This window comes from Cryptomeria japonica, chromosome 6 (genome assembly GCF_030272615.1).
Source record: "Cryptomeria japonica chromosome 6, Sugi_1.0, whole genome shotgun sequence".
In the NCBI taxonomy this organism is placed as follows: domain Eukaryota; kingdom Viridiplantae; phylum Streptophyta; class Pinopsida; order Cupressales; family Cupressaceae; genus Cryptomeria; species Cryptomeria japonica.
In genome coordinates, this window is record NC_081410.1 from 571,310,466 (window position 1) to 571,321,649 (window position 11,184).

The 11,184-nt window shown below is 34.3% G+C and overlaps 1 protein-coding gene across 1 annotated transcript; it reads right to left on the minus strand.

The window, feature by feature from the left end:
- Positions 1 to 6,055: 6,055 nt before the first annotated feature.
- Positions 6,056 to 8,241, minus strand: LOC131077440 (cytochrome P450 76T24-like). The gene is made up of 2 exons (XM_059207057.1): positions 7,011 to 8,241; positions 6,056 to 6,775 (listed from the first exon to the last, which is right to left on the minus strand). Exons 1-2 carry the CDS (start codon positions 7,338 to 7,340, stop codon positions 6,137 to 6,139), a joined length of 969 nt encoding a protein of 322 aa, XP_059063040.1. The 5' UTR covers positions 7,341 to 8,241; the 3' UTR covers positions 6,056 to 6,136.
- Between the last annotated feature and the right edge of the window lie 2,943 nt (positions 8,242 to 11,184).

The following is an 11,184-nucleotide window of genomic DNA, read 5'->3' on the forward strand; positions in this document are numbered from 1 at the left end:
ATGTCAAAAAGGACCATAAAAACCCAGTTTACTCAATCTTTGCCCTTGTAAGGATACGGATTTTCAATGCCAATCACGTAAAAACACCTACCTTGGGTAGACAGTGATTATTCCAGAACAACCTGAGATGTCAAACCTTAATAACACTCACCTCCTCAAGCAAATTGTACCCAATTTTGACCGAGTAACATCCTAAATTAGAGCCACACCAATTCAATTCATCTTCACCATTAGATAATGTGGGCTATATTCCAAAAAGTACCATCAAGAGCTTCCTTTTGGTGAACTGATAATGATAGATCTTAGGAATGTTTTCATTGCCAAACATCCAGTTCATTGACTCTCTTTTTCTCCAAATAATCTTTGACTCTATGACCCCAAGATGCCTCACTGATTTACCTGAGTTACACCACAACATCTCTTCCTATTAAAGAAAGCAACCCATCTTGATAATCTTTCCAAAAATTCAATTTCTCACCATTTCCCAACTCCCATGTAATGTGATCTATGATAACCTTATGATAGGAAAGAAGGAAATTCCAAATTGTTGAGCCTTTTGGGGGGTCCTGAATAGAGAGGATGTGTTCCTTGTCTTGGGAGTCTAATTACTTATGTGACAAAATTTTAACCCATTTTCATCTTGGATTCTAATACATTTGCCAAATCAATTTGGCCCCCATCAGCTCATTTAATAGACTCCAATTCCTTAGTCCTGATCCAACTGCAACTTTGAGTTTACAAATCTTGTCACAGGATACAAGTGGGATTTTATCTTATTCATTCTTCTCATTCTAGAAAAAAATGTGCATACATTGATTTATTACTTGCACCACTTTCTCATGTATTTTTAGACAGATCATAGAATAAATTGGAATGGCAGAGATGATAGTCGTGAGCATCAGATACCTACAGAAGCGAGCCAATTTCTCTTCCATACTTCCAATCTTTTTACACAGTTGTCCACCAATCTATACCATAAATTAACTCTACCTACACTCCCAAAGAAATGGATCCCTAGAAACCTACCGAGAAGATTCCCAGTCTTGACTCCCAAAACCCTTACAATCTCTCTTTGTTTTATCCAATGGAGTATTGAAGCATACATTTTTTGACTTCACCCAGTTGACTTGCTAACCTAAGGCCTCATAGAAATAGTTTCAATCCTTTTTGATGATTCTTGCCTCTCTATTAGTATCTTCCTCAAACAATATAGTATCATTAGCAAACTATTGATGAGTACATGAGTCAAGGCCTGCATCAATATTCACCCCTTTCCACTTACCATCCCTTTTTAAATTTTTGTATGAATCTTCCCAAGGCTTTCATAAGAATAATGAAAAGGAAAGCAGATCTAGGAGATCTCCTTGTCTGAGTCATCTTGAGGATTTAATAAAACCCTGTGGGCTACCATTTACCAACTCAGAACCATGGACCTTCAAGAGAAGCTTTCACCCAATTCAATCATTGTTCATCAAACCTAAAGTGTTCCATGACTTGAATTAACAAATATCTATCAATCATGTGATACACCTATCTAATTTGATCAACATTCGATCCAATTTTGCCTTCCTAATAGTGTGAATGGCTTCATGTGAAATAATGATCCCTTCAACAATTGACCTTTCTAGGATAAAATGACTATGCTCCTTCGAGATGATAAGATTTAGAACTGACTTCACTCTATGAATCATAACTTTAGCAATAAGTTCAATTTGGAAATGGTCTGATGTAGTGAGGGATTTGATGAAATATTCAAACATTATAGATTTGTCAACCCATTTCCCACCTAGAAAAAATATGTCAAGTTTTTCAGAGATGTTCCCCAACCCCCATCTTCTATTTGTCCATGTAAAGGCATAGTATTAGTTTTAATTTTCCAAAAACCATTAGAAGAAACAAAGTTTTGAAACTCTATCTAAGAACTCCTGAAATCTATTTTACCACCTTTTTTACTTGCCAACTCTAAATTTTCATCAAAATCACCTCCAATGATCACCAACTCATTATCCAAGCTCTAGAAAACTATAGAAATTTCCTACCACACTTCAGGATATTGTCTCACTCAAGGTAGACCATAGACATTCAAAACATAGAAATCACAATTCAATCTAAAAGAATGCACTTTACTCAGCTAGCAAAAAATAGAGTTAACCATCTCCTTCATTACCATTGTAAAAGAGTTCCATAAAATGCCCAAACCACCAACAATGCCATTTGTTTTCACAAAGTGGCCCAATTATAACCTCCAAAATCTCAACAAGCCATCAGACTCATCTTTCCCAAGCTTAGTTTCTTGAAGAAAAACCAAATCCGATTTAGTTTGATCAAGCCCCTGCTTGATCAAACCTCTCTTATCAGGGGCATTGCATCACCTGACATTCCAACTTAAGAGTTTCATTGTCCTTTAGGAAGGGAAACCCCCTTCCCTACTATCAGTTTTCTCTGCCCTTTTGAACTCCCTGCCAATTCCCACCCGAGTCTATTTGATTTACGTCCTCTAGTCTTTTTTTCTCCTAGTTTGGCCTTGTTCAATTTTAACTTTGATTGTTGAATAGTCCTGACTTCCACAATGCCCTCCTCATCCATCAACCCCCACTCTTCACCATCCTCATCAAAAGACCAATTGTCTGAATCCTTCTCTGAAGCATTCTCCCCATTTAGAGGCTCCTCCTTTTCTCCCACTTCATGAAATGCATCTGAGGAGCCAGGGATCTAGGTTGAGGCTCTATTTTGATCCAAAAGTCTTGTCCCCATAGCTTCCATAACCTTTTGCACCTTAACTATGGCTTCTACTAAAGAGACCACATCCTCTTTGCCCTAATATTCTGGGTCACTAGGAAGACTGACAACTACATTTTCCCCTTCCACACTTTGAGATGGTTTCATACCCACGATTTTAAGAGTAGGCAATCCATAATCTGATCATGAAAAAGGGCACATTCTACCCCATAGATTGTGGTAAAGTTCCAGCACTTGCAGCACCAAAAGGTAACTTGCTTCCAAGCCCTGAACTCATACCTAGAGTAGGTTGGTCCATTTTGTCCAAATTTAAGGCTTTTGTGGCTAAAACATCTTCCACAAAATTACTTCCCCCATTAATCTATTTATCACTCTCTTCCTGCAACTGCAATAAGTGCTCAATCATACTATTAATATCCAGAGATTTACCTTTAAGTCCAATAGTGCGCATCTCATCAAAATGCCCTTCTCTTTTTCATTTTTTTCATCTCTCTACATTTTGCTCAATTTCAATTTGTTGGCACCAACAACCTTCATTTGTGTTAATTTCTAATTTTTTGGTTAGAGGTAAATGTGGTTTCCATTCAATATAAATACATGCATACATGCTAAAGTCTTTCTCCTCTATGGCTTCATCTGATTTAATGTAGAAACCCAATTATTTCCCAATAGTCATGAAGGTTTCTTCATTCCAATATTCACATGGAAGGTTATACAAACACAACCAGATGGGTATTTCCTTCAACTAAGCATTCAAAGGGTTAAAATTTGGCACCCAATATTTCAAAAACAAACCCTTGCTCCCCATGAACAGAGGACCATCTCTAAAAACCCATTTTTAGCCTCACCATTCTCCATATTACTAGAAAGAACCCATTTGGCATTGTTTTTATTTCAAGCATGAAAGGCTAATTATCTTCACACCACTTTTTAATTTTACCAAAGGCAGTTCAATTCCCCGCCCATTTAATAAAGAAATCTCTTTCCCTCAAATTTGAAACCAACTAATACCAACTTCAATTATCCAAAAAATAATACATAACTTGCATCTTTGGCTGAGAAGGCCTTACCTTATCACCTCCATCAGTTTTTTGCAACTTCTTCGACTACCATTCTTTCTCTCAAATCTTCCTCCATTCCATTTTTGGGTCCTCTAAAAATCCATTGTACCCTTTGAAATTATGTATTGAGTCGTTCCTACTCCAACCTTGAGCTTGACCCTGACCATTATTGTCATTCTGAGAAAAATTGAAACCCATTTTTCTATTTTGATTCTCCCATACCCATTTGGTCTTGTTCCAAGATCGCATCGCAAGAAAAGCATAATTCCTACCCTAATCCCTAGGAACGAAAAAATCTAAAAACTCTTGACTACAACCCTAGTTGCCTCCTCAATGCCATCCCTACCTAACATGACATCCGTTACATTCCAAAAAATGTAAGAAATATTATTTAATTCTTTGAATTTTGAATATTGTAGTTCCTTTTAAATTGGACACATTATATACGCCTTAAACAATAAAAACTATTATCAACATTTAAAAAAAATAGATTTTGTTGTTTTATTTAATTTATATAATTTATTAAGTTTCATCCTTTCTCTCTCTTTCTCACTCTTTATTTTGTCTCCCTTACTCTCTTTTTCGATCCCTATTTAGCTTAGGTTAGGGTTACAGTTAGTTTTAAAGCATATAGGATAAGAGTTAGTGTTATTTAAGTCCAATTCTAATAAATTAACTATATATATATATATTCTTAAAAATTTAAAAATATCAAACATTTTGAAAATTATTTTTTAATAAAAATCAATTAGAAAAATTCTTTTATTAAACCAATGTGTGTGGTTTGTAGGTGACTACACATATCTCTACGACAAGCAAAACAATAAAACTAATTAGGAAATTTTTTTAAAAAAATTAGAATATTTATAGGGATACCACTATGACAAATGAAAGAAAAAAAAAATTGATTAGGAAATTTATAAATTTATTTTTACAATATCTAGATTACCATCTTTTATTAATTGAATTACAATCCTCGAGCTAATGTAAATATTCAATAATATATACCAATTTATTAAATAATATGTACCATCTTCTAATTGTAGTTAGAGTTGATTCAAATTAAGGTTCAAATTCCTTAATCTAATGCAAGTATTAAATAATATATACCAAAATTATATATCATGTTCCATTTATTATTGTAATTAGGGTTAAAGTTAAGGTTAGGGTAAGGGTTAGTTGAAATTAAGGTTTCCATTCTACGATAAAGCTTAGGTTAGGGTTAGTATTAGTGCTCAATTAGGGTCAGTGTTAGGATTCAATTACGTGTTTAACATTCTAGGATAAATCTTGGGGTTAGGGTTACAATTGAATTAGGGTTTGGTTAATATTAGTGCTCAATTGGAATTGGAGTTTGCATTCCTAAGATTTAAATTCGGGTTATATAGAGTGTTAGGATTATATTTCAATTACTACCAAGGTTAGGGTTAATATTATACTTATAGCTAATGTGTGTTATGTTAGAGTTAATTGTTTCCTCATTTTGTAAAAGAGTTAAAATGTAAAGGATCTTAGGGGACTTATGAGGAGGATCTCAACTATTGGTGTGTGCGAAATACTATCTAAAAAGATGCGTAAAGTAAAGATGCATATGTGTTCTTTTATTGCAATATATCATGTCTAGAGCTCATATTATTGACTTTAGTTAATGATTCATATTACTATGGTTGGACAATCATTTTCAACGAACATAGCTTGCCACACAACATAGTTAGAATTGCAACCATGAACATATTGGTGTAATGTGAGTATGCAAAACAACACAAAGGAATTAATCAAGTTACTTCTACTATTTTGACCACACTATTACACAAAAATCGTCTTCTATTGAACTCATACTACAACATTCTTAGAGACACTAATCATTATCATTGTTGATGATCATATTCTTAAATATAGCATAAAACAAATCTACTCAGTGTAACCAATATCCTAAGTTAATTGTCTTCATACAAAGTAAAAGCATATTGCATTACAAATATATTTTGCATAGATTGTTAGTTTAAATTATAAGTTGCATCCTTTCATATCCATTTTGTTCCGACATTTTAAGATGAACTCCATTGTATTCTAAATAATTATTACTATCAAAAACACATTCGTTCCATCCAACTTTTGTATATCCAAAACATATCTTACTATAGACGTAACCATCCCACCTAATGGAAATACAAGTGCTGCTAATACATGTCAAGAAAATAAACATGAGGCAGAGGCAATCTCGAAAACAAATAAAGTGTCAGTACGATACATAACCTAAGACATTTCTAGATTTTGATTTATTGATTTAATATGTGTGATAACATTCAATAAAATTCCTGACCCACACTGCCACACTATTGCTCATATGCATGATGTGAGAGACGTGGTACGGGGATTAGAGTTAACTCTGCAGACTTCTTTAAAGTAATTCCAAGCTCGTCAGTCATGTCCATCTCTTCACAGCTCCTCCCGTCCGGAAGCATCCACTCAAATGAATGAAGTAACAAAGCCAAAATCAATTGAACCATACGACTTGCCAATGGAAGCCCAGCACAAATCCTTCTTCCTGCTCCGAACGGAATTAGCTCAAAGTTTTGTCCCTTGTAATCTATCTTGCTATTCTCACCCTCCAAAAATCTCTCGGGCAGAAATTCTGAGGGCTTCTTCCAAATTGAAGGGTCCCTCCCACTGGCCCACACGTTCACCAATACCTGGCTGTCTTTGGGTATCACAATTCCCTGGAGCACGCACGAGCTTTCAGCTTTTTGGGGAAGCAGCAGGGGAACTGGGGTGTGCAATCGGAATATTTCTTTAACAGCTGTATGAAGATAAGGCAAACGATCTAAGTCAGATTCTTCCAATCTTCTGTTGCATCCAACTACTTCATCCAATTCTTGTCGGACTCGGTTTAGTTTCTGCGGATTGCGAATGAATTCTGCCATGGCCCATTCTACTGTTGAGGTTGTTGTTTCAGTACCGGCGATAAAAAATTCCTGAAAAAGAATAGACGATTTAAAAAACGAACTGTACACAATTAGAAAAAGCGTTGATACTCTCTTGACATTCATACATTCATCTATATATCTGATGTGATCAATGAAACATAAACACAATCAAAATCTATAACAGCTTGATAATTAACTAATGCATTGTAGAAATCTGATTAAAGGAATTAACTCCACACAAATTTTCTACTAAATGTTTATTTTCAATCATTTCTATACATACAGCTATCAAGGCTCGAATATCAACGAGTGTGAATTCTTGACTTCTGAAATCCAGCAGAACATCCAGAAAATCCTTCATGGAGTCGTTCTTCCTATGACTTTCACTTCCGGAGGCGAGCCTTTTCTGTAGGAACAAATCCACAAAGTCATACATTTCCTTGAAATGCTTGGCCATCTGACGGCACACGCCCTGCGGGTCCAGGAACCGTAGAAACGGGAAATAGTCCACCAAATTGGGCTTTCCTCCGAGCCTCATCAGTTCACAGACGGAATGGTTGAAGGCCGCAGAAGCTGGATTGTGGGGATCGAAGACTCTTGTGCTGAAGATCATGTTGCCTAACAAATCTAGAGACGTGCAGAACACCGTCCGCCCGATATCCACAACCTTTCCCTTGTCGTCATAAAGTAGTTTAATTGTGTGAAATACCTCCTATCTTCTGAGATGTTGCAGAGCTTCCTGTCTTATGCTGCTGAAAAGCTCAACAGTTGAAATACGTCGGAGATGGCGCCACTGAGTTCCGTAATCGCTAAAAATTAGGGACGACTTGTGGTGAGAAATAGATTTGACGCCTTCTATCACCGTCCGTCCCGCGAAGATTAGGTCGTGTGATTTAAGGACCTCCTTGGCCATGGCAGGAGAGGACACCACCACTGTTGTTTTCATTCCCAGACGGAGAGTCATCAGTGGGCCGTATTTCAGAGAGAGGGCGTAGAGAGACTCGTGAGGCCTTTTTCCCAGCTGAAAGAGGTTTCCCACAATAGGCCAACCAGGAGGCAGAGGACGCCCTGTCCTCCGCTCTCTTCTCCATAGAAAGAAGAAGAATAAAAGCGAAGCAGCAGTATGGAGCACAGAATACCATGAAAACAGTGGAATGTCCATATTAACTGTAAACAAGGAGTTCCTTATTTTATTTTGTTTTCTAGTGTACACTATCTATATTTTATAGGCAGAGTAGGTACGAGGACTTGATTTTGCTCTCTGATTTCCAGGTCGTGGCACGTCTTTGTGACTCTTCCCTGGTTTCCAAGTCGCAGCACGTTTTTGATTTTGCTGAGTTTGTAACTTCAATAGACAAGACTTTTATGTTGAATAGGCTTTTGGAAGGCACGAGTATGAATTGTTGTATTTATCTTTGGGAGAAGCAGCCTTATCCTACTCATCATCTTCGATCTTTCATAGAAAGAAGAATAAAAAATTGGGGACGGCTTAATGTATGTGATTTAAGACTGAGACTGAAACTGAACCAGCAATAAAGAGTCCAGAAAAACATTTTTCAAAAGTAATCTAGGATATTTCTTGAGTGGGTTCACTTAGGTATTTTAAGAGAAACTATTCACATGAAAGAGATCCAAGCATAATGATTTTTTTTTGTCATAAGAATAAAATACGACAAACATTTATACCTAATTAATTACAACTTTCACCTATCTTATATAATATCTTTATTCATATTAATGATTAAATTTTTTGGTAAAATGAATAAAATACAACAAACATATACTCAATTAATTACAACTTTTACCTACCCTCCATAATATCTTTAATCATATCAATGAATTAATTTTTTTTTCAAAAGAATAAAATACAACAAACATTCCTACCTAGTTTATTACAACCCTTACTTATCCCAAAGTAAACGTATGAAGGTGTTTCAATGACATTCATCAATAGATATCCTAAAATCCAAGGCAAAAACTATAAATGCATTTCTTTGCTATTTATTCAAACTTTAATATACACGTTGATAATCTATTCTATAATAAAACCTTGAAACTCCATGGATGGGAAAAAAATATCATGAGTTAGTAGAAATAGTTCTTTCTTAAGTTATTCTAGTAAGAACTATTTCTTTCTAGAGAAATTGAGTGCATACCCAACACTAACTACTACTAACAAACAAATGACCAAACTAAGATTAAGAACAAATTTTATTTGACAAATTATATTGTTGATCAATAGAAGACATGGATGAAATGGAAGATATGGATGAAATGGCTCCACCTAGAAAATCATTCTTCTAACATCACTTACAACATGTCAAGTAAGATTCAACATTACTCATAGCTTTCTATTTGTTTGAATCTTTTTATTATTTTTCTTCTTTACATAACAGTTTTAGGTTTGTCCATTTTTTCATGCTATACATTTTTTCCCTATTCTTTCGTTTATATTTGTTAAATTTTAGGTCTATCTTTATTGAGATACTCGTTTCCTAACCCTCAATGCCTTGACCTATGGTATCAAGTTATGCATATAGAATAGATTGTGGATTCTTTCTTACACTCAATAGGACTATAATATTATTACAAAATGATGTTACAATAACTAGACACACGATCCCCCAAACCTCCAAGTAGCCCTGCCACAGCTAATAACCCAGAGCCTCCCACACGACAAAACCTACAAAAGTCACAAAAGAGGGATATGGTATCAAGTTATGCATATAGAATAGATTGTAGATTCTTTCTTACACTCATTAGGACTATAATATTATTATAAAATGATGTTACAATAACTTTGACAAACTATATATGACATATACATCCACAACCATTTGAAACTTATTCTAACTTGATTTAACTAATTGTTTCTACCATGAAACCTCCAACATTAAATTTAGGTGAGGAAATAAACTGGATTTAAAAGGGTTATATCCTTTGATAAACAAGATCAAAAGTGTTTTCGTCCTTGAATATATGCTTTCAAACTCATGTCCTTACAATGGGATTTTCAATTATGATTTTCATGTATTTTTCATAATTATCATCCATATTGACATGCGACCTTTAATATATCATAGAAATAATATTGATATGTGCATCAGTAACCTCAAAAATAAGAAATGGTATGACACCAATGATAGCCACTCATATTAGGTACATTTTTCTAGATCAAACACAAAATTGTGCTAATGTGTATGGTCACACTTGACATTCATGAGAATTTTCTTCTTGAAACTTTTGAATGTTATCCATAATAATGGCTCGAGGCCCCATAGCATCCAAAACCCTAACCATAAAATTAAGAGTAGCAAGGGCATCTTCTTTGTCATTTTAGTTGGAGGTACATATAGATGGATAGTCCAAGAATAAAATAATTTATTTTTGTAAATGAGATCCTTTTTACAAGTTACAATATAAAATTGTGCACTAATGGTTCTCAATTATACGTCTAGATCTAGTTGAGATAGTGAGAAATGGCAAGAGTTTTGAATTTGATGGTTGAGAATGATAATGAATGTATACCATTAAGGTAGATAGGTAAGGGGAAGATTAAAAAAGAAGCAATAAAGAAAGGAACTATGGAAAATTCTAAGAATTAGGGCATACTCATACCAGCTAGTACCATGTTTAAGGCATGCATGCACTACTAACTCTAATATTATAAACTAAAATTAGTTATTGGGGGTCATAAATTAGGGATGCACAAGAAATAAATAGGTAAATAGATGAGAGAAATTGTAAATCCTATGATATGTATAAAATTATTAGTAGAGTTTTTTTAAAAAGCATGACAAGAAATGGGTTGCCAAGTACAAGTGAGCCCACAATTCTAACTTCAACAAAGTTCCTTAGTAAAGTCATCAACTCAATAACTAAAAGTTCAAGACAATATTCAAATGTTACATGGGAAAGGAATTTTTTTATATGATTATAGGGAATGAATGAAAGGAAAAATAAGGTGGACAAGTTTAAATGTCAAATACTTAAGAGAATTAAGAAAAGTTGAGCTTAGACAAGATGATATATGCTAAGATGAGGATCTTTAAGACTTTGATGATTTAAAAAAATTTAAATGATTAGAGATTTCCCAACAGTAATAGATTTCAAAAATATTGGGATAACATAGAGGAAAGAAGAGAGACAAATACAAACAATTGGACTAGGAAAAATGCAAGAGTTAGGAAATAAGCATTTTGGTCAATAACGAAATTGTTATAAAATATGCATGTGACATATTAGAAATCAAATTCTAGTCTATAACATGGGCACACCAATAGTAATGTATAGTCAACCATCATTTATTCTATTATTATATGGACTGATAGTCTTTAATAAGACTTATTTTGAAATAAATTTTATTGTTTATACAAACTAGTAATATGATCAAGGCGAAGAGAATAAAATTCATACACTTGAAGATTAAGATGTGAAGTATTTTTTATATGATACTA